The 21,119-nt window shown below is 41.6% G+C and overlaps 1 protein-coding gene across 1 annotated transcript in view; it reads left to right on the top strand.

Annotated features, from left to right (window-relative positions):
- Nucleotides 1–21,119, top strand: part of Rrp5 (Ribosomal RNA Processing 5) — a 132,759-nt gene that overhangs the window by 95,003 nt on the left and 16,637 nt on the right. Inside the window, exons 22-29 of the mRNA XM_075677314.1 lie at nucleotides 991–1,100; nucleotides 2,084–2,180; nucleotides 4,834–5,028; nucleotides 12,134–12,217; nucleotides 12,304–12,403; nucleotides 12,501–12,747; nucleotides 19,936–20,509; nucleotides 20,788–20,972. Coding sequence (XP_075533429.1) covers nucleotides 991–1,100; nucleotides 2,084–2,180; nucleotides 4,834–5,028; nucleotides 12,134–12,217; nucleotides 12,304–12,403; nucleotides 12,501–12,747; nucleotides 19,936–20,509; nucleotides 20,788–20,972 — 1,592 coding nt within the window. The remainder of the gene's footprint in view (nucleotides 1–990; nucleotides 1,101–2,083; nucleotides 2,181–4,833; nucleotides 5,029–12,133; nucleotides 12,218–12,303; nucleotides 12,404–12,500; nucleotides 12,748–19,935; nucleotides 20,510–20,787; nucleotides 20,973–21,119) is intronic.

A 21,119-nucleotide genomic window follows, 5' to 3' on the forward strand; every position in this document is an offset into this window, starting at 1 on the left:
GTCTAGTACTCAACTACTTGTTGCAAAAAACATCTTTGCATTGTATTATAAGATTAAATAGAATGCTACTTGTCCAGTTCCATTTCAATTTTAGAAAAAAGAACTCATTGAAATTACCCTTGACAACGACGCAGGCAGCCGAAAGGTTTCGTTTTTGCTTGACTCTGCAGTGCCCACACTTTCGCGTTTCAATAGTCTCGTTATTGCGTAGTGCTGCGCTGGTTTTGGTGGCTTCTGAAAAACACAAACTGCAAGTAGCAGAGAGTTCAACTTCCATGTGATGTGACGGGATGCCCAAATGGCCTACACCGCTTGACCAAAAAGCAGCTGCAGAGGCAAATCCACCTTAGCTCGGTACCGCTGTCCGTCGGGTGCCGTTTTACTCACCAACGGCAGTAAAGGGTGGTGATGGCGTGTGCAATGTCACCACTCCCCTTGTTGGGTGGCGGGAGACTTGAATTTCGAAACAGGTATTCGGACCCTTCAGATGCAATTTTCTCGTAAACTAAGTCTTTTCTTGGCAGGAAACAAGCATTGTGAGGTTTCTGGAATGGTATTTAAACAGTCCACGTCAACTTAGTATTTGCCTTTAGTGTCCCTTTAAAGACGCTGTCTACTGATATTTAAGGAAGCCCACTTTTGTGGTGCAATCTAAAGCAATGTAATGTCTTGCATGTGCTTTTGGTGGCTCAGCATCACATTTTCTTGTTAAAGAAGCTGTCTACTGGTGTTTAAGGAGGCCCACTTTTGTGGTGCCACCTAAAGATTATTTGATGGTGGCCATAATTGGAGTGGTTTCTTACAGAAAATGGATAAAAAAAGTTTGAACAATTTTAGATCAGGGGGTTCTCTAGAATATAAGTGTTGGAACTCCAGAACGGTTCTCAATATCACAGAATTCATGTTCTGTATAGTCGGCTGTTAGCTGTATAAGAAGCTATATTTTTTCTTTCTCATTGGTAATGTCCTGCAATGCACTGTGTTTTGCAGGAACATGCTGTTGAAATGGGTGCAAGCAACGAAACAGTAAGCACATCATTGGAACCAAAGGAAATTACCAGCCAGACGAAAAAACTAAATGTGCGGAGCTGCAAGGCTATGTAAGTTTGTCGGCAGGTTCATTATGTCCATGTTGCTCTTAGAAATGCATTCCATTGTACAGGCCCACATCGTTTCCATTACACCGTGATTACATGCTGTATTTCACATTTTATAGAAACTTGCTCTTCAGTTTAGCATATTCTTAATGGCAACTGCTTTACTTAATTTATGAATGCAGCACTATTATGTCTTCCAAGACTCAAGTGTTGCATCAAGACGGCAAGTTGCGCCACTTAGTTGAGATTCATAGTAAGGTTCGTTACAGCGCAACACATAAGATAGGTCGCATATGCCCGTTATTTGATAATTTCATGAAGTGAAGCAAGTGAAGGGAAAATGCACTGTCAAACATGTGAACAGGTACATCACTTGTGCTAAGCAGGTTGTATATGCCATTCCATTATCTTGTGGTAGAGAGTACCTGGGACAAACGAAGCGATGTGTGAATGTTCGACTTAGGGAGCATGAGCTATCTCTTCAAGTGGTTGCGCCATTTCATCTCCCGGAGCATTGCAAGTCGTGTGGTTGTCGCCCCGAATTTAAAAAAACTAGTGTCATTTTTAAACACGCGAGCCAACTGACAAGGGAAATCACCGGGGTTTACAATATAAAGATTAGGGACAAGGCATGTATCAGCGAACCGTCTATCGCTCTTCATGACAAAGAACTGCATTAGCTATCTCGATTTTGATTATGCGTCAGTTTGTCACAGTTGCTTCAATGCATCTCTGTGTCTCGTGCATGTCATGATTATCAACCGGCACCTATATATATGTTAGACATATTGCCATGTGAACTTGTTTATCTTTATCGGGCTACCACATTTCACTACGTGACAATATCTTCAATAAGATATCAGTTGAGAGTCGGCGCCGTGTTATCATTTTATACCTTCTTTTGTCCTTGTGCTGTGTTGTACTGTAACCAACCTTACTATGACTCAAGTCTTGTCTATTCAACTTGTTCTCTTTGTTTCTTATAGTGTGAGAGCTGTGGAGAAATTGCAGCTCAAAGTTACCCTTGAAAGTGGCTACAAGGGCCGTGTGCATATCAGCTTTGTTGATGAGAACCCAAAAGAGGTGGGTTTCTTTCTTGTTGCTTTTTCGTTGTCAAAATTAAGAGGTACATGAGTCATGCTGCAATCAGCTTTTTTGCATATCTGTATCTTTCATTGTATTAGAGCCTAAGTATCTCATAATAACAGTACATTTTGTGCATATTCTCTGCTGTTCAATTTCACACATTTTATGGCCTGTGATGCAAGATTGAGCTGATCAGTCATGTAGTAAAAGAATGTTGGCACAGAGATGCGGAAAAATATTAACAGAATGGTATACTAACATCATTGCTACACAGATGGAAAAACAAGGACAATGGCTATGTAAAACTAATGGTGTCATCATGGTAACCACTATGGACTCCCTGGCTGATCAATGTCTTTGTTTCATGCACACACGCATACACTTCCTGACATAATAGTGATTGCCTCTTGCACCACAAGCTCATGCTCTGCCCAAATATTTTCGTACCTTAAATCTGGGAAAGTAAGCAAGAAAATAAGGATGATGACTTCAGTGTAGTTTCTTTTTTTAATTTATCTCTCAAAGTGTTTTTTTAAATTTGTGAAAATTAAGAGGCCACTAAACTTGGCCTGCATAGGTAGTGGTTTAGGAAGCCTCTAAATGTTGCAGAATTTCCTACACCAGGGGAAATAGCATGTGCTGGTGATCAGGAGAAGCAGCAAGGATTGGGTCTGAAAATGCATAGCAGTACACATCTGAAATCTAGCCACAGTGATGTGGGCTGTCAGTGGTAAAGCAGCTAGGACTGGACTCCAACACGATGCCTTTGCCAGTGATTCGGCAGTTTTGTTCAAAAAGAAACCTGTATGGCCAGGTACATAACTTTATCACACACATTGCAAATGGGCAAGAAGTAGCAAATGAAAAAGCTTTAGCATGGGCAAATCACTAGAAATGGAAAGGGAAGAGCATACAGATAAGTGAGTAACATTAACAGCTATAGTGATTAAGGGAGTTAATTTATGCAGCGCCAGAACTACTGCAGCCAGAAAAATAGGTACAAGATCATACAAACTTGAATGAAAAAGATAATCAAGTGCATGACAATAAATTCGAACGCCACACTTTTGCCTCCTTTGCGATGCTTCAGTTGCGACGACATTTATTGATAGTGTCCTTAGATGATCTTGTTATGCATGGTTTTGTAAAGTGGTGTGAAGTGAAATATCAAAAGAATCATAGTACGAATAAGCAGGATGCATGTCGCAAATTTGGGCCTTCAGTGGCTCAAGTAACATTTTAACAAAAATGACCTGTGGTGTATGAAACCTTGGCGAATGAACAGAAAAAAAAATTATTCTGCATCAATGAGAGCAGCTTACAGGTGACCCAAAAAGTATTGAAAAGCTCTTGACAGTCAGAAGGTGAAATTGGCATAAAAGAGGTTGGGTTCTTGTTTCTGTGTACACTATGGCATTGGTGACATAATTAAGTCCTTATTGGAAATGTAATGCATGTTGTTGGAACAAGTGGCCAAAGATTGTAAAAGCTTGTATGCTGGCACACTGGAAAATAGTGCACATACAAATTCGTAAGAGCAGACATTTGCCGGTTTGTCTTTACATATTTTGGTTGACGGTTGCATAACTTAAGGAAATGCCGATCGCAAATGCTCCTTTTGCAAAATATTCAATATGTGGCCATCGATTGCAATATTCATTTTCCAAATGATAATTAAGTGATGTGTGCATTCACGTAAATCAAGACTAGCACACTTTTAGCATTCAGAGCCAAACATATACACATTAAACTCAACGAGGTAACAACAGGAGAGACTGCGCAAGTATACACTACTGAGAAGCTAGAGCACAACTTTAAGTGTGTGTGCTAGTCACCAAGGCCTTAATGGTACAGTGTGATGGTGAAATAGCAGTCACGCTTGATGAGCACTGGTAAAAGAGCCCGAAACGGGTTTGGTTGACTGGTTGCCCCAAGGTGAACACCGGAGTTCAAGGGACCAGGAAGGGGCCTGACTGTCGCATTGGAATCAATGGACAGTTGCATTGGTGATGGTAGAAGTCTTGAAAAGAAGGTGCAAAGTCGAATGGCCTCACTGGTGTTCTGGCCTCCACTCGGGATGTTGCTCGACAGCTCTCTTCCTGAGGCCAGGAGGACTTGGTCAATGCCCCATGGCCAGAAGGTCACTCTTGCTTGATAGGAGGCTTCTTGAAGCTCAGACATGATTCTCAACGACTTCACTCTTGTGCCCAGAACATTGACGAGCCCCTTTCTTTTTACCTTGCCTGCCCATTGAGTCCCGATTCGGAACTGCTCTTTGTTTATTGTTTTTTCTTTCTTGCCATTGAGCTCTCTTATTCTCTTATTCATTGAGCCTTTGCTTAGTGCGATAGCACCACATATCCCAATCATCCTTATGGTCTTTTTGGTGTGCAACTTTTTTGGCAGCCATATCTTTTCATTGTCATCTATTCAGGACACCACACGTCACAGAATACATGGTAATCAAAAGTGGAAAAATAACATCTTTCTAGTGGATCAAAAAGTGTGGCTTGAGATCACATAGATTTCTTTTGGTTGTTGCCGCCAGTTTTGTTTTCTGGTTCACCTGTGTTTAAGAATGCTTAAATGGGACATTGAAAACACTGGTTGGGTGTTCAATTTTGAACTTTTTCTTCTAATACTTTTTCAGGGTGAGAGCCCACTGAAGAGGTTTGAGCCAGGTGATGAGCTGGAAGTGTATGTCTTGGAACGTGTTATACCCCTTCATAGCCGGGCATTGGCCATCACTGGACGCAGGAACTTTTGTGAATGCAGCCTCTACCCAGCCGAGAGCACCGAGTTTGCTCCAGCACCAGGTAGCGAGGTCATTGGATATTTCTCACATGTGAGTATGCCAATTGGCTAGCTTGATATTTATTTCATCAGCTGCTTTTAATTTCCCACTCATTTATAGTGCGCAGGGTAAATTTTTCTGCAGCTCTACTGTGAAGCATTTCTCTCTCATTTATTTCTTTAAAGCTGTTAGTGAAACTTGCCCAAACCTAAGAGGCTTATTTTGACCATAGGTTCATTCATTTGCATCTTCACCCTCTTAATGTGAGTTAACAAGGTATAGGCCTGTTGTACTACTAAGGTGGTGTTGTGGGAGGGCTGGTTAACAGCGCTCTTTATGCTGCATTTTATTAGTTTTGCCTCAATAAAAACCCAAGCCCCTGCTAAAGAATGCATGCAATCGGAGTATATCTCTTTAAGTACCCTTTAAGTATCTCTTTAAACTGGTTGCTCTCTGTGTAGTGCATGCTTTGTCCAGTTTTGTCGTCCTTGCAAATAACAGCTCATTTATCTAAATGTGCAACCAAATGGCCCGAATTGCAGCTCGACGAGGTGTATGGGTCATTTCATGCCAAACGTACCAGAGGTGGTGCGCGACCATTACCGATATTCATGAAAAAAAAATCGTGGCTTTTAACTAAGGGTGTGTGAATACTGATTTTTGAGACTGAATCAAATACAAATCGAGTAGTGCCAGAAGTGAATCAAATCGAATGTTGAGTACTTTTCGAATAGTTTTCTGATAATGAACAGCCATTATCACAATTTACATAAAACAATGTTCACATCCCAGTATTGTTAAAGTTGGGCAAGCTTCTGTCATTACATAGTACGTTATGAAGCTTTATTTATTAAAAGCACAACTGGAGCATTAGTACCAAACAAGCAATTTCTTTGCATGCACAAACATCTTCAGAGTGCAAATGTTCGCTGTACAGCCTGTAAAGTATGGCTACCTAAGTGACATAGCCTGCACCACTACAGAAGTTCTCATGTGAAATTTTACCATACTTTTGCTCCAATTTTATGTTTATTTGGGTAAAGTTAGCGTTCTGAAATATTCTGAAAAGCATTAGAAAAATGTTTGCATTTACAAATAGTGACTACTCAATTCGAACTCTTAATAGGACACTATTCGATTCATTATTGCAAATTTTTGAATATTGACACACCCCTACTGTTAACAATATCTCAATGGTGACATAGCCAAGATAGTTCACCCCCCCCTCCATTTTTTTTTTTTTTTTTCACTGCTTGAGTGCCATTTTAATTTCACACTGGAGAAGCTAAACGCGTGGTGAAAAAAAAATTATCAGAAAAAAATATTTTTTTTTTTTCTCTGTATGACCATAAAACTGTCGCAATGTCTTCTAGAAGGATGGGGCTTGAAGGTAGCACATTTTTAAGGGTATTTGTATTGAGGTTTGTGTGTTTGTATGGGAGGGCAAACGTCCAATATGAAGGATGTTGACCACTTTTTATAAAATTGTTGGTTCATTTCCTATACTTTATAACACATATGTTGTCGCACCAGTATCCAAATAATGAACTCAAAGCAGTTACTTACTCAGCAAATTTAAAGTTTGAGAGAAAAAAAATGGCAAACTTGATAGCATTTCAATTGAGCCGTGGGTTCAGCCCTAAATTGCACATTGAGGTGGTCCATGAAAGAATTATGGAGTGTGATGCATTTTATACATAAACACAGTAACATTTCATTCAGGAAATTTGATCAGTCTTTTTGTTTTGAGCAAGAAACAAATTTTTGAAGTTGGGTCCCCCCCCCCCACCACCACCATCTCGCTTGCCCGCCTGACGTTGCCCCACACTACCTCTTCATTTATAAATGCTTAACCACTTGAAACTCTTGCATTGGCAGGTATGAAGTGAGTCGAGTACAAATACTACAGAGTGATTGCATTTATTGCAGGTATTACATTGCATTGTGCTTTATGGTGCAACTCCATGTGGCCAAAAGCAAATGCCGTTCGCCTTTCTTCTTTAATTTTTTATTTGGTCCTGTGCGTGTGTGCGTCTGCTAGCAGTTTTATGTCCGTCACGGTAAAAGAAACATGACCTGACTGAACCAAACGTGAACCAAACTCGCTTGTTCCTCCTCCTTGCTTGTTCGCTGCATTCCTGCACCTGTGATTGTTTTCTTTGCCTTGCCTTGCCTAGTCACATTACAGGCGGGGCTAGGAAAGCGATTGAGAGCATCAGTGTGAAACTATACACGCCTGCTCGGCTGCTCTATTCTGTCACTCTCTACCTCTCTTTCTTCTCCGTTCTTTCTCATGTGTGCAGCTGCTTTGCTTGTAGTTGTTTAGGTGCATTGCCGTCCATGCCCTGCTAGAGCTCTTGTTCGACTGTGTCCATCAGCTCCAAAGAAGTGATGATGCTGTACACCACGGGCAATCCATAGTGAATTCCTTCACACCTTTCCTGTTCTCGACAAGTGCACCATAGCAAGGCCTAACCATTATGTAGAGGACTGGCAGAGACGACCCACCAACCACGTCTGCAGGAAGCCGCGCATGTTGCTGTTCTATGCAGGCAGGTCATTCTGCAGGTCCAGCATCTGGTGATGCAGGTGAATAAAGAGGAAATACCTCAGCGCTGTTACCTCAGTGCAAACTTGTTGTCTGTCTTACTGAGTGGTGACAGATGTAGCTTCTTGTGCTCAGTATTAATACGCCTTCCCAGATTTTTGTACTTTGGCTGTCCTCTTGAATGATGCAATGAACAAAGCATATAGCAGAAGGATTGAAGTCTTTCTTGTGTTTCATTTGTATGAGTGCTGTGAATGGATAGGTTCCAACTTGCCCGCTTTTCAATCTGCAGTGCATTGCTAGTTCTTCTGGCTCTTTTTTGTGTTTTTCTCGTGTTTCGTTTATGTGTGCGCTGCCCAAGAATGGGTCGAAGTATATAGGCTGCGAGCTGCGAACAGATATAGAATACTTAAGGACATAAAAGGCACCTGTATTGCAGTACATATTTCAACAAAAATTTGTATGACGGCATTGAGGGGCTTTTTGATAGCTTGTGTTTTATTTCATGAGGTTAATTTTCGCTTTGTTCCCTTGGAACAACTGGAACAACAGCGTGCCATAAATTGACACAAACAAGGCGAGGGGAAATTGCAGCTGTGCAGAAGCTGAGTGAAGCAGAGCGTCGTCTATTAGAAATGCGAACAAAACGCTCAAACCTCACTACAATCTGTGCCCATCGCTATGAAGTATACAAAAAAGTACACTTCGCTGATTGCATCGAAGTGGTGCATTGACCCATTCTCCTCAAATGCAAAAACCGATGTGGATCCTTGGTGACTATAACTTGAAGAGCAATCCTTGATCCTTCCTTGGGCCTCATTCCAGGGGACCGAATGTGCCAAACTTGCAAGCGACGGTGTCTTTGTCAGCATGAGGGTGATTATGGCTTGAAAGCTGTATGGAATTTTTTTGCTATGTCACATAGGAAAAGCACATGCGATGGCATTTGTGGAATAGCAAAGCATTTAGCTACTAGGGCAAGTCTTCAAGGGCCCTATGGAGGGCACATAACAACACCTCACCAGATATTTGAATGGGCACGAGAACATATCAAAAGTGTTGTCCTGTTGGTTTCAGATAACATTGTGAAAGAAGGACAAGCCCAACTTGCCTTGAGGTTCAAAAAGGCTATTTCCGTCAGAGGCACATGCACATTTCACTACTTTGTGCTCTCATCATTCTCCAATGCTTGCGCTAGGCTCTCTTCTTGCTTGCCGGCTCAAGAGTTTCAAGTGGCTGAGCACCTATAAGTTTAGCTGCATTACTGTGAGCCTGGCACCCGGACAGGACTCGTGTAACATGACGCAATAAATCAGCAGCTCAGTGCTGTATCAACTGTGAACAAGTGGCTGCATGCGCTGCAGTGAAGACGTAGTACAGGGCAATGTCACACGACCCAGCCAGATGCTGAGGGAGAACCCAAATTCAAAAATTTTTTTTCTCGCTCAAAACAAAAAAAAGCTAATTTTCTTGAATAATATGTTACTATGTTCATCTATCAAATGCATTATGTTACATAATTTAGCAGGGACCACCTCAATGTGCAATTTAGGGCTGAACACACGGCTCAACTGAAATTTATCAAGTTCAACATTGTTGTTTTTTTCCCACAAACTTTAAATTTGCAAAGTATGAAACTACTTTGAGTTAATTATTTGGATACTGTGTGACAACATCAATGGGTGATAAAATATAGTAAATCATTTTTTTTTAATTCTCTTCTATTACTTATATTGGACTTTTTCATCCGATTACACACACACAAAACCCAATACAAATTGCCTTTAAAATTAGTTACATTGAAGCACCATTCTTCTGAAAGACACTGTAACAGGTTTATGGTCATCTGAAGAAAAGTTTTTTTATACATTTTTCTTCGCCATGTTCTGCTCTCTAATGTGAAACTAAAAGGCACTCACACAGTGAAAGAATTGTTTAGAGCGCAGCTCTTAAGTGCCCATCCCTGTGGCAGTGGCGTAACTGAGGAACAAGCACAGCAAAAGATGAAAGATTGAATGCAGAGCGGGAGATTGAAGACTTATCCACAAACATTTGAGACTTGCGAAGTATTCTTGTGTGCACATTTTCCAAGCCTTGAACTTTGTGTATAACACAATGCATCAAATTTTTAATTCTTATAAGTTGATTTCCTTTCTATTATTGTGGTTATCATGAATAATCTACATATATACCAATGCAAAATATTTTTTTCTCACTTTACAGTCACCCTAGAAAAATTACGGTAAATTTTTTTTTTCGAAATAGGTCCCTCTGAAGAATTTAAATCCAATAAAAAAAGCGACCCTGAAAGGGTTAATAGCCATGATTATTTTTTGCGGGAATTGGTAATGGTCGACTGCCACATCTGGTACGTTTGGCATGGAATGAGCCATATCTGTTTGTCCCAATTGTGGGGCATTGGAAATCCTGGAGAATTTTGTGCATGAGAAGCTTTGTTGCTTTGGTTATATCTTGGGGAGCTGTTTTGGAGGTAGTGCATGTGTCAGTCTGCAAGCTTCCCACTTAATCATTTCAGCTATTGCCACTTCACTATTAGTAGCCTTCAGAAACTCAGTTTATTGCATGCAAATTTCTGTGTTTGACAGCTGCTTGCATGTGCTTGCAGCATGGTTAGGCCAAGAGCTTGGCTGGGGCGTAGGCAACTTCCAGCAATTGCAGATATCTTCACTAGCCATAGAATTGTAAAGTAAGGGCAGAAATGAAACTCGATTGAGCAAGCGAAGCAGGCGAGACGAGTTCTGCCACACAGTGACAGTGTAATTAAATGCGCCAAGCTGCAGCTTGTACTCGTACTTCAATTTAATGCTTGCCTCTAGGTTGCACTCAAAACTCCAGCACATCAGGCCAGTAGACTTTGCAAAGGGTTTTCTTCTGTTCTTGTTATGCCAGTTAAAAGTGACAAGCATGGATATTTCTTTCTCAGTTATGCTGTCAGACTTGCATATATGAAGTGGTAGCAACACTGATTCACTCGATTGGCTCATTTTCTATAGAGTGTATGATTTCTTTCGTGGATAATGAAAAGTGCTGCATGCAATTGAACCTTAATATAGCAAAGTCTTATTTGTAAAGTAAAACTTCATGTTTAATTCAGAACTTCGTTAAGTGGAGGTTTCTGTTTCAGCAGCAACAATTGCTCCACAGGTTCCTAAACAGTCCTGGCGATTAGCTTCTTCCTAGGAAGCATTCTTCCTGTGAGAGGCTCAAGCAATAATTATGGGATCAATCTCAACCTCACATGACAGAGGTTGCATCAAGGGAAGCTACAGTGCAGACTTCACCTTGAGCTAGCGTCCGCTGGCAAAGAGCATCATGCGCACACTTGTATTATCATCATTACGGCCTGCTTATGTTAGGTTGCCATTCCGCTATTTTACAACAGTGTAATGATTCACAAGGCCTAGATAACCATCAACTTGCTGTATTCATTCGCAATAGCAATTCTGATGTTATGTCGTGATGACACCAAGACAACAAACATTCCTTTCATCATTGTCACTGAGGTATTTTTGTAAGCTCACTGCCAGTTTAGATTTTCCTCTTTGAACTAGCTGCTAACATGCTTGGGAACATGTCCATGAGCACGAATGGAATTACACTGTGCATGGTTTCCATACTAGCATGACATATGGTGCAGTGGTACATTTACTCCTCCACTAAATGGTTGGTGTTTTTTGCTGCTAACTATCAATGATTGCATGATACATATTGTGTCATGCAGTGTTTTTATTTTGTTTGCCACGAAAGGTCAAGGACAAGCATACAACACGTTTATGCTTTGCTAAATCAAAACTGTGGAACAAAATGACTTATCTAATTTGCAGAGAAAAAAGTGCCTGATGTTCAGTAGAACTAAGGTCAGGAAACGAGAAATGTTTGTGATAGCTCAGATTTCATTAAAAACGAGGTTCGTTATGCTATTGAGGTTTGATTGTATTTTTGTGTAAGGGTTGCACCCACAATAGGGTGCGCAAGCACAGCCTGTGCGCCTGTTTTAGAGGTACTATGCCGCATGTGCAAAGACTGGGCAAGCTGAGCATTTAGTGCTGGTGGTTGCGCTACTTCGAGTTTCAGAGATGATCTGTAGCAAGAGGCAGACGAAGCAGTTGCTCCCCACCTCCAATGCTTTTCTCTATAGCATCATCTCACTGCAGGTGACACTGTCAGCCGTGAGTCGGAGTGGACGCGAAATCGTGACTGGCTTCACTTTGTACCTCCTCGGTAAACATATTGCCGACATGCCATGAAACCCCTATCTTTCATGTCTCAAATTCTACAAATTTTTTTTTCTCATTCAAGTTTGCTTTATCCGATTGTCTGATAATCTGGAAAATTTTGCGGCCCCTTCCATGTTAGAAAAATTCATGACTACCTATTTGCATAAAAAGTTGAATTTCAATATAATAAAGCAAACTGCCGATTTTACTGACTTCGCTATATCGAGGTGTAACTGCATTTTTTTTTTTCATCATATATCAAGTGGCAACTTTTAAACAAGAACATACTGTACTTGTTGCCTCTATTGTGTATGCAGTACATTGTTTTGTCCTTAGTGAAAACTTTTTTCTCGTCATGCTTTCTTTTCAGTTCTCTGAAGGAAGCCTTTTCTTTGCATTGACGCACAACAAAATGGGCAAACTTCCAGTCTTGAACATGGACCTACCGCCATCGGTATGAGCCGTTGCCCATTTGCATCAAATGCATGTTATTTGTTATTTGTTGTTATATTTGTTATTTTTTTAACCACTGATTTGCAGAGGCTCGGCTACATACAGACTGACTTCAAGGCTGGCCAGGCTGTGAAGGTCAAAGTCCTCAGGGCAGATGAAAGCTCAATGGTGGAACTGTCACAGCTAGGTGCGTACAACCTCACCAATTAGCCATATGCCATGCCTTGGCAGCTCTTGCCACATAGTGAAGTATTTATGCCATGTTGACTTTTTTCTGCTGACAGGTGTAGCCACATTAATGGTGGACAGCGTTGTCAATGGCTGCGTTGTGAGTGCTCGAGCTGGCGTGGGTGCATGTGTGTCCCTCCCACTGGGTCATCATGGGACGATTAGCATCACTGACATCTGTGATGACTTCAGTCAAGCAGCAGCACTGATGGCCAACTACGTTCAGGAGCGCTATTTGCAGTGCTACATCCTAGACATAGACAGTGAGACAAACACATACCACCTTTCAACGAGGCAGTCTCGGTATGTTTATTTATTTGCTTGCGTGTTTATTTGTATGTTTGCTCACATCAGCGGCCAAAAGGGAAGCTTGCAGAAATTTCTTAATCAAGCTAAAATGAAAAATTAGTAGGCTTTTGCAAATATAAGTTTTTTTTTTTTTTTCATTCGAAGCAAATAGTTTGAATAGTGGGATTTGCTAATATCTTGACACATGTGCCAGATGTTAACAAATCTAAAGAAATTGATTCTTTGCTTGCCAAAAGAAATGGAATTGGTTCATCTCTGAAATCAGTTTATTTTCTTAGTGCCGTTATTCAAATAGTTTCATGCAAAAATTCAAGTTCTATGTTTCTCACAATTAACAAATACCTTGATTTGGGCGGGTTGGTTCTCCTGGACAGTGTTTTACAGAAAACAGCGCTTTGGATGAGGATGAAAAGTACAGGTACGATAGGGTAGGGACTGAACTTCCAACCAGCATTTCTTTCAACTCTACAGCATAGATTTGTTTACAGGCTCCTGCTCACTGTTTTGTTTCAGTGTACTTGAAATTTTGTGGTGGTTGAAGTCGCAGGAATGTTTCGCATATGGCTGTCGTGTGTCATCATGATGCTGTGAAGTGCAAACCTGACTGTGCCACGCCGGCTGTTAGTGCTGTTTTGCGCAAGTTCACCTTGAGGCTTTCTGTCGACACACGAGCTTTAACCCATTCCATTCAGCAAGTGCACATACAAACTTGTGAGGCACGTTCGCTGCTTTTGTATTCCTCAGTCTTGCCTGTGTGTATGATCTTGGACCTGATCAGCGATGGGTGAGAAATTTCCCACAATAGTTTATCGTCCACCACCACGCCCACCTTGGCTGGTAGGCCTAACCAGCACTATTTTGCTGGGTGTCAGCCACCAAAGTTACTGCTTAGTGCCGTGTTGAAATTTTTAATATTTAAAAGTAAAATATGGGTGCTGATTGTAGTATGTGAATTTTGACTTGAGGTGTAGCTTTACAGCACTGTGAATTTCACCTCAAGGTGTGGTTTCACACTAGTGCAGCACAACGGGCACTGCTGTGAAACCACCTTTAGGGCAGAGTTCTCCTCCATCAGCATCGCCAAAGAGGTGGGGAAAAGAGCCACTGGCCGAAGAGACAACATGGACGTTTTGTGCATCCGCGCATGGAGACTGTTTTACAAAGATTTGGATGTATGCAGTTTTTTCTGCGGCTTATATGCATGGATTTGTTTTTTCTTTCTTATTTTTTCTGGGTTGTAATTGCGGGTGCAGCTTACAAGAGAGAAAATACTTGTATTCGTTTGCTTCGAATACTTCGAAAACTTTGAATACTGAAGTTTGAGCTGAAGCGAGTATCAAGTAGCATAATATTCGAGTGAATAATTGCATAAGCCTAAAAATTAGTTCAAATGTTCTAAAACGTCTTTTTTTCCTAAAATGAAGGCTTTGTAACAGGAAAATGATGTCAGTGTAAGACAGTACTGACACTGCCATAGTGAGATCATGGTGGCAAAATTATATAACATAAACGTTATGTCCTTAATGGCATTTCTGTTTGTGAGTACAGTACAATCTACTTGTAACAATACATATTCATAAAATCCAACTACTGTAATTATCTATCTGTCGTGGTGGCTTAGTGGCTATGGTGTTGCACTGCTAAGCGCGAGGTCACAGGATCAAATCCAGGCTACGTTGACCACATTTTGATGGGGGCGAAATACAAAAACACTTTTGCCCCATATCTTGGGGCAAAGGTTTCCCACTTAAGAGGAAGCTTTAGCTCGGGCCCAACTCTGACGCGGCCTATTCAAATACAGGTAAAACGCAGAAACACTTTTTTGAGATAACCCCTGGACCAATATTAATGAAATTTGTTGCATTTTAGAAAGAAAGCAAAATTCTAGTGACTGTTGGCAGCGTAATTTCGATTTAGGGCCTGAATTGTTTCTAAAGAAATTTCAAAAATTTGGAAGTTAAAAAGAAATAGAAGCACAAAGTTTACAAATTAATAGCTCTGCATCAGGAACAGATATCGCGGTTCTGTAAACGGCATCCATTAGATCATTCAAAGCAGACAAATTCAGTATTTTATACCTTACATGAATTTGTTACGTTTTGTACAAGGGTTCTGCAAAAGATGTATTTCCATATTACTAAATTTCTTGAGATTCATGTGTAACATATGAATTTTGTTCGCTTTAGATGTACTATTAGATGCAATTCACAGAATTGTGATATCATTTTTCATTGCTGAGTTACGGAGTTGTAATATCGATAGTTTCGTTTTCTGAAAATGTGCGACTTTTGCCAATTTTTAATAAAAAAAAATTGATGACCTAAATCAAAAATTCGAAACCAGCAGTCACTAGATTTTACGCTTTTCTTTTAAATGCAATAGACCTCGTCAAATTTGGTGCTGTGGTTGCCGAGAAAAACGAATTCTGCTTTTACATGCATTAAGATAGGAGCACCCGAGCTAAAGCTTCCTCTTAAAGATCATCAATTGGTCAAAATTAATCCGAAGTCCCCCGCCATGGTGTGCCTCATAATGAGATTGTGATTTTGGCATGTAAAATTCAAGAATTATAATTTTTTTTGTAATTAATTATCATTGTATCTGGGTCGACGGCGGATCTGCTTTTTAGGTGCCATATTTTGTAACAATATTTTTTTTTGCATTCTTTTTGCCCTTCACCATTGGCTCACACAGAGCTGCGCTCCTGCTATAGCCAGGATTGGCCACGCACCAACAGGGATGATAAATTTATTTTATTTATTTATTTACAGAGTACCTACATTGCCATAAAGGCATGTAGGTACTAAAATGAAGAGAACCAGGCAAAACAAATCCTTAGAAAATGCTGATGCAAGAATACGCCCTTGTGTAAGGTTGAACACTGCTTCAACCATCTTGGAGTGATAATACAGTGTCAAAACAGCTTACCTGTTTAAAATGTTTCTTCCTATATAAGTATAAATATGCCCACATATGACTCAGCATTCTGGAAACTGTGTAGTGGAAACAAAATTGAGAAACAAATCGCCTTGATATCAGCATATAAAACAACAGCTACTGGAAGTGGTGTGCTAGGTGTCTAAGTAGGCCAGTGAGGTCCTAGATCTGTGCTTGGACTCCGCGGTAGATTAGGGCTAGCAACTGTGCAATGTACTACATCTAGTCTCTTCTCAAGCATTTGTGGTGCTCCTCTGGACTGTTGAAAATCATTTGCCAATGTGGAGTGGGCGCACACTGCGTGAATGCTCCAGTCTTTATTGGCATCATTTGCTTTCCACATTTATTATTGTTTTACTTTCCATGAGACCTGCTTCACCGAAAAACCAGCTTTTTCAAACACAAAATTTCATTTTTGTACTAAATAGGTGATGGCAATTGAATTGCATCAGAATAGTATGCGGGTTTATTTTTTGTGGAGTTAATGGAAAAGCTGATGTTCTAAAGTGGCTGATTGCTATGAATGAACTGTACTGCATTAGCGCATCCATGTTCTGCCATTAAGCTCTCCTGTAATCATTTTCATTCAATTTTTACTATTCATATCGGCTTTTCAGATTGACAAGATAGGCGTACTGAAAACTCTATAATCGTTTCGTAGCAGAAGAAGTGCAACATGTATACATTGAGCCCTTGATTGAGGCAGAAGTATACAAGGAAAAGTTTTAATGAAGCGCAGTAATAGATGTGCACCGACTGACTGCTACGCTGTGCCCCTGGTATACGCAGGTGTTGACAAATGTTGAAAACTCGTTGCCCGTGCAGATAGTCGCTACCTGAACAAATCTATTGTAGTTTGGTAGCTCATTGATTCAGAGCTACAGCTGACTGTACATTGTAAGGGTGCACAAAGTGACATTTTTAAACTGAAAATGAATGCTGGAAAGAAAGTGTGACCATGTGCCAAATTTAATCCTAGAATATATCAATTTTTGTAATTAAAGAAGGGGGAATAAGTACAGAATGGTAAGCATTGCCTGACTTATAGCTTATTTCATGTACAGTAAAACCTCGTTAAAATAAATCTTCGAATTAAGCGGGTTTTCGAATTAACCGAACATGCAAGAAAATGCAACCCAGGCAAAAAATTTCGCTGCAGGAAGGTGCTACCTTTATTCAGCGATCTTTGGATTACATAAAAGTAATCAGAGATGCTGGTTTGCCGTGTCCTGTAGTTCAAGGCTCGAAGGGTCATGTTTTCTAGTTGGTGAACTATATGCAGCATTTGAGAATTTCCACCATGGCACTCAACAAAACTGCGGATAACGTTCAGCGATCCGATAACTTCCTCGAGAGCGGATGCTCGGGAAGGCTAGTTAGCGTCGTCGTCGTCACTGTCATCGCACATGGTCGCATCAGCGGTAGCTTCACTCACCAAGTCTGAATGAATAGCACGTTTGTTGATCATTTTCAAAGTTCAAATACTCGGCGAAGCCGACTGCACCGGATTCACTATCCTCTTCGCTGAGTGCATTGATGCGGTCGCAATACTCGGCTCCTTCTTCATCAAGTGCACATGAATAATCAGCATCAGCATCAATGGTGCTTTCCTTCGAGAAGCCAGAATGTTGAAAACACCGCATGATCAAAGTGGGCTCCACTTGCTTCCATGCATACACAATAAGACATATGGCCCCGAGGAGGTCGATGGAGTACTCCTTGCCATTGTAGCAAAGTAGCATGCGCTTGAGTAGGTGGTAACGGTAAATCTTGTGTAGTGAATGACGCCTTGGTCCATTGGCTGCGAGATCGACATGGTATTCGGAGGAAGAAATATCATCCTGGTAGCTTTCAGGTGTGGGATGTCACCATGCGCCGGGCAGTTATCAACAACAAAGAGTACATTCCTGCGTGTAGCCATGAACTTGCGGTCAAGCTGCCGAACGTAATCTTCAAATATTGCGCCTGTGACCCAGGCTTGTTGTGCCAGTAGATAAGCTCATCCCTTGGCGGCAATCGTGCATTTTTAAAGCAGTGAGGCTTCCCTCTCTTTCCAACTACGAGTAGCGGCAGCTTGTGTTTACCGTACATGTTCGCGCCAAACACAACGGTAATTCTTTCCTTGCCCTGCCTTCGACCCTTGACTGCAGTGTCCTTCGCTGCGAACGATTTTGTGGGCAGCATCCCGTAGAAAGGGCTGCCTCGTCAAGGTTGTACACGTCTGCACCATACTCGCTAAGCAACGGAGCCAACGTGTGTTTCTTTCCAGTCGTCGACGACGCTCTTGTTTGAACTGCTGCTCTCGCCACAGACAGCAATGAAGGTCCAATTATTGCGCTCTTTAAAACGGCTGAACCATCCATTGCTACACTTGAACTCTTCGTGCCCAAGTTGTAGAGCCAAGTCGTTGGCCTTCTCCCGAAGTATCGTTCCATTGAAGGGAAGGTTGGCAGCATTTGCTTTCTGCAGCCAGCAAAGTAAAGCCAATTCCACATCTTGGTACGTGGAAGCCTGTACTCGCAACCGCTTCAAACAATATGTCTTGCTGTAGGCCTCCAGTACCTTCGACTTGTTCTTCAATATTGCGGACAACGTCGAGAGGGGCACGCAGTGCCTTTCAGGCAACTCGGTCTTGGAACATGTGTTCTTACCCGCTTCTTGGATCAAGCAGAACTTCTGCTTTAGCGTTAAAGTCTTATGCTTTCGTATCTTCACTCACTAGCACTTCTGCACAGTTCAGAAAAAAAGAAAACACCACGCTAGCTTCAACACCCTTAAGCACTGCACACAAAGAATCAGTGCAGACCAGTGTTGCACACATACACGTCGCTGCAGGCGCAGAGAGAGAATGGGCGAACGGCAGCCAGTGGCAGTGGCACGGAACATGCGCTAGCGCTGCGACTGCAAGGAGCGTGCGGAGTGGGAGACGAGAGCATGTGACAGAAACCGATATGCCCGCTGCGTTGCAGTGAAGCACGTCTTCTCCTCTGCAGACGCGTGTTTCGGCGGTGCGCGGGACGTACCAGTACTGCGGGTCTGGCGCTTCGTCTATAAATAATCGCGATTGCTATGTGGCATCGCCTCACGGCTCCGAATGGCCGTCGTTTCATCAGTTTTGCAGTGAAACGGGGATCGGGAATTGCAGCATAGCACCCCAAATCTTCGAATTAAGCGGGTTGGCCTAGGCTGCCGGTTCGAATTATCCGGTCAGATTTACATTTGAAAATACGGGACTGCAGAAAACCTTTGAATTATCCGGGATTTCGAATTAACCAAGTTCGAATTAACAAGGTTTTACTGTAATTTTATTTAGAAGCTGAGGTAATGCTAAGGTAAGAGTAGAGGTGCAGACTGGCGCTACTTAAGGAAAATGAAAGTACCTTTTTAAACTAATATCTGCATGCAGGAAGACGTGATGGCGGCTGATGAGGCCTGCCATCATTCTTGCATTTATTGGAAGGGTGAAGGTGAAAGCAAAGCAGTGAACAGAATGGTGACCAGCCTGGATCTGAACCAAAACACGCACTCAATTTGTCCAGGCTGGAGGCCTCAGCCGCTGCTTCACTTTCACCTTTCAAATAAATGTAGGGATGACGACAGACCTCATTGGCCTCCGCCATGTCTTCCTACATGCAGTATTCCCTTTTCTACATCTGTACATTGAACCATGGCTACCCTAGTTGCTTTGAGGATTGTGAGGATTTGTTTAAATGCCTTGCACCTTTTTCTTCATTGTGTGCATGGGGTTGGAGGAAGAGATATGGGGGTTTTTTGGCATTTTACAAAAAGTTGACTGTGTTGCCGAATGTCATTAATGTTTGCTAAGCCCTGTTTTAGATGCTAATAAACGTAATGCTTCAAAACTGAAAGGATAGTAAATGTGCTCAAAAAAAAAAAAAAAAGAGGGGGGAAATGGGGTTTGTGTTAAATTTCTGGACATTTGTTGCATCTGTTTTTAATGAAAGTGTGATCTAAAAGAGAAGAAAAAATGTATGTGGTTTCCCAAGCACCAGCCCAGTCTAGTGATATTTTAGTGGTAGACATTATTTAGAATGGTATGTAAAGTTGAACAAGAAGTCATTAAATGTTTGAGCTCATTGGGATCACAGCTTGCCTTTGACAAAGTTGTAAGGCAATAAAAATTTACACACTGCATGAAGATAGCCTTTTTAGTGATTTTGTGTTTCCTCTTCAGATGCTGCTTCACTTTGCCTTTCTCTTTTGTTCCTTTTGCACTTGTTGTAGGCTACATCCTGAGAATTGCAGAGAGGTTGAAGACAAGGAGATTGTAGCACTCAGCAACCTCAGTGCAGGCACTACGCTTCGAGGGTTTGTGAAGACTGTGAACAAACATGGATGTTTTGTCACTGTGGGTTGTGGAGTAGTGGGACTGATACCCATGTCTAAGCTGCCAGCTCCACTGCAACGGAACTACAAGGGCATGAAGATCGGCGAGCTGGTCAGTGTTGTTGTGAAAAGAATCCAGGCTTCAGAGAGACGGCTATTCCTGGGTCTAGTCCACCGTGTGCAGGCAAAGACTACATTGCCTCGCAAGAGGAAATTTTCTACCTCATCCACAGAGGAGGCAATCTTTGACAGTGGCGAAAAGAAAATCAAGCTTGGGGACCCCCTCCCTCGTCTCACTCTGGATGAGGGATTCAGTTGGGATGTCGAAGCCACACCAGACTTGGGAAGGTTACTGGAAGAGCGGCCAGCTGTTGGTAGCAGTGACGAGGATGATGGTGATGAAGACAATACAAGAAAAAGCCACAAGGATATTCGTCAAGAGAGGGAGCAAGCTGAAGCACAGTTACGCAAGGTAGCTCTTAAGCTTCATTTAAATATGAGCTACAGTATCCTGCTAGTTTATTCTTGATTGCATGTTTTGGAAGCACAAAGTGCTACCTAACTTCACTTTATTTTCTTGCATTTAAGTTGTTTCATGAACATCTTTCTTTGACTTGTGTAGTTTAATATCTTTGCTCTGAACTACCCTCCAGATGTAATAGCAAAGTCCAAAGGCTAGTCTTTTCCTCAAGTGATCTACTTGAATATCACAGGCACTAATGCGTGTATTACTGCTGAATTTTATTGCAGAAGGAACGCATGCTGGTTGACCCAAGCCGTGAGCCTGAAACTGTTGACGATTTTGATCGTCTGGTGCTGGTTTCACCCAACAGTTCTATAGTATGGCTCCGATACATGGCTTTCCATTTGCGTCAAGCTGAAATTGAGAAAGCACGTGCTGTAGCAAGACGAGCACTGACATGCATTGACTTCAGGTAATATTTCTTAATGTCTGTTATAACATCAGTTATTACAGCATCTAGTTTTGAGTATCAATCTGCAAAGGCGTGCTTTTGGTGTGATACAGTTCATGCTGCTAATTTTGTCTTGACTGGCCTCCTTTCAAACAGTGCTGTGTGGTT

The sequence above is a fragment of the Dermacentor variabilis genome, unplaced genomic scaffold (assembly GCF_050947875.1).
Source record: "Dermacentor variabilis isolate Ectoservices unplaced genomic scaffold, ASM5094787v1 scaffold_12, whole genome shotgun sequence".
Taxonomy (NCBI): Eukaryota; Metazoa; Arthropoda; class Arachnida; order Ixodida; family Ixodidae; genus Dermacentor; species Dermacentor variabilis.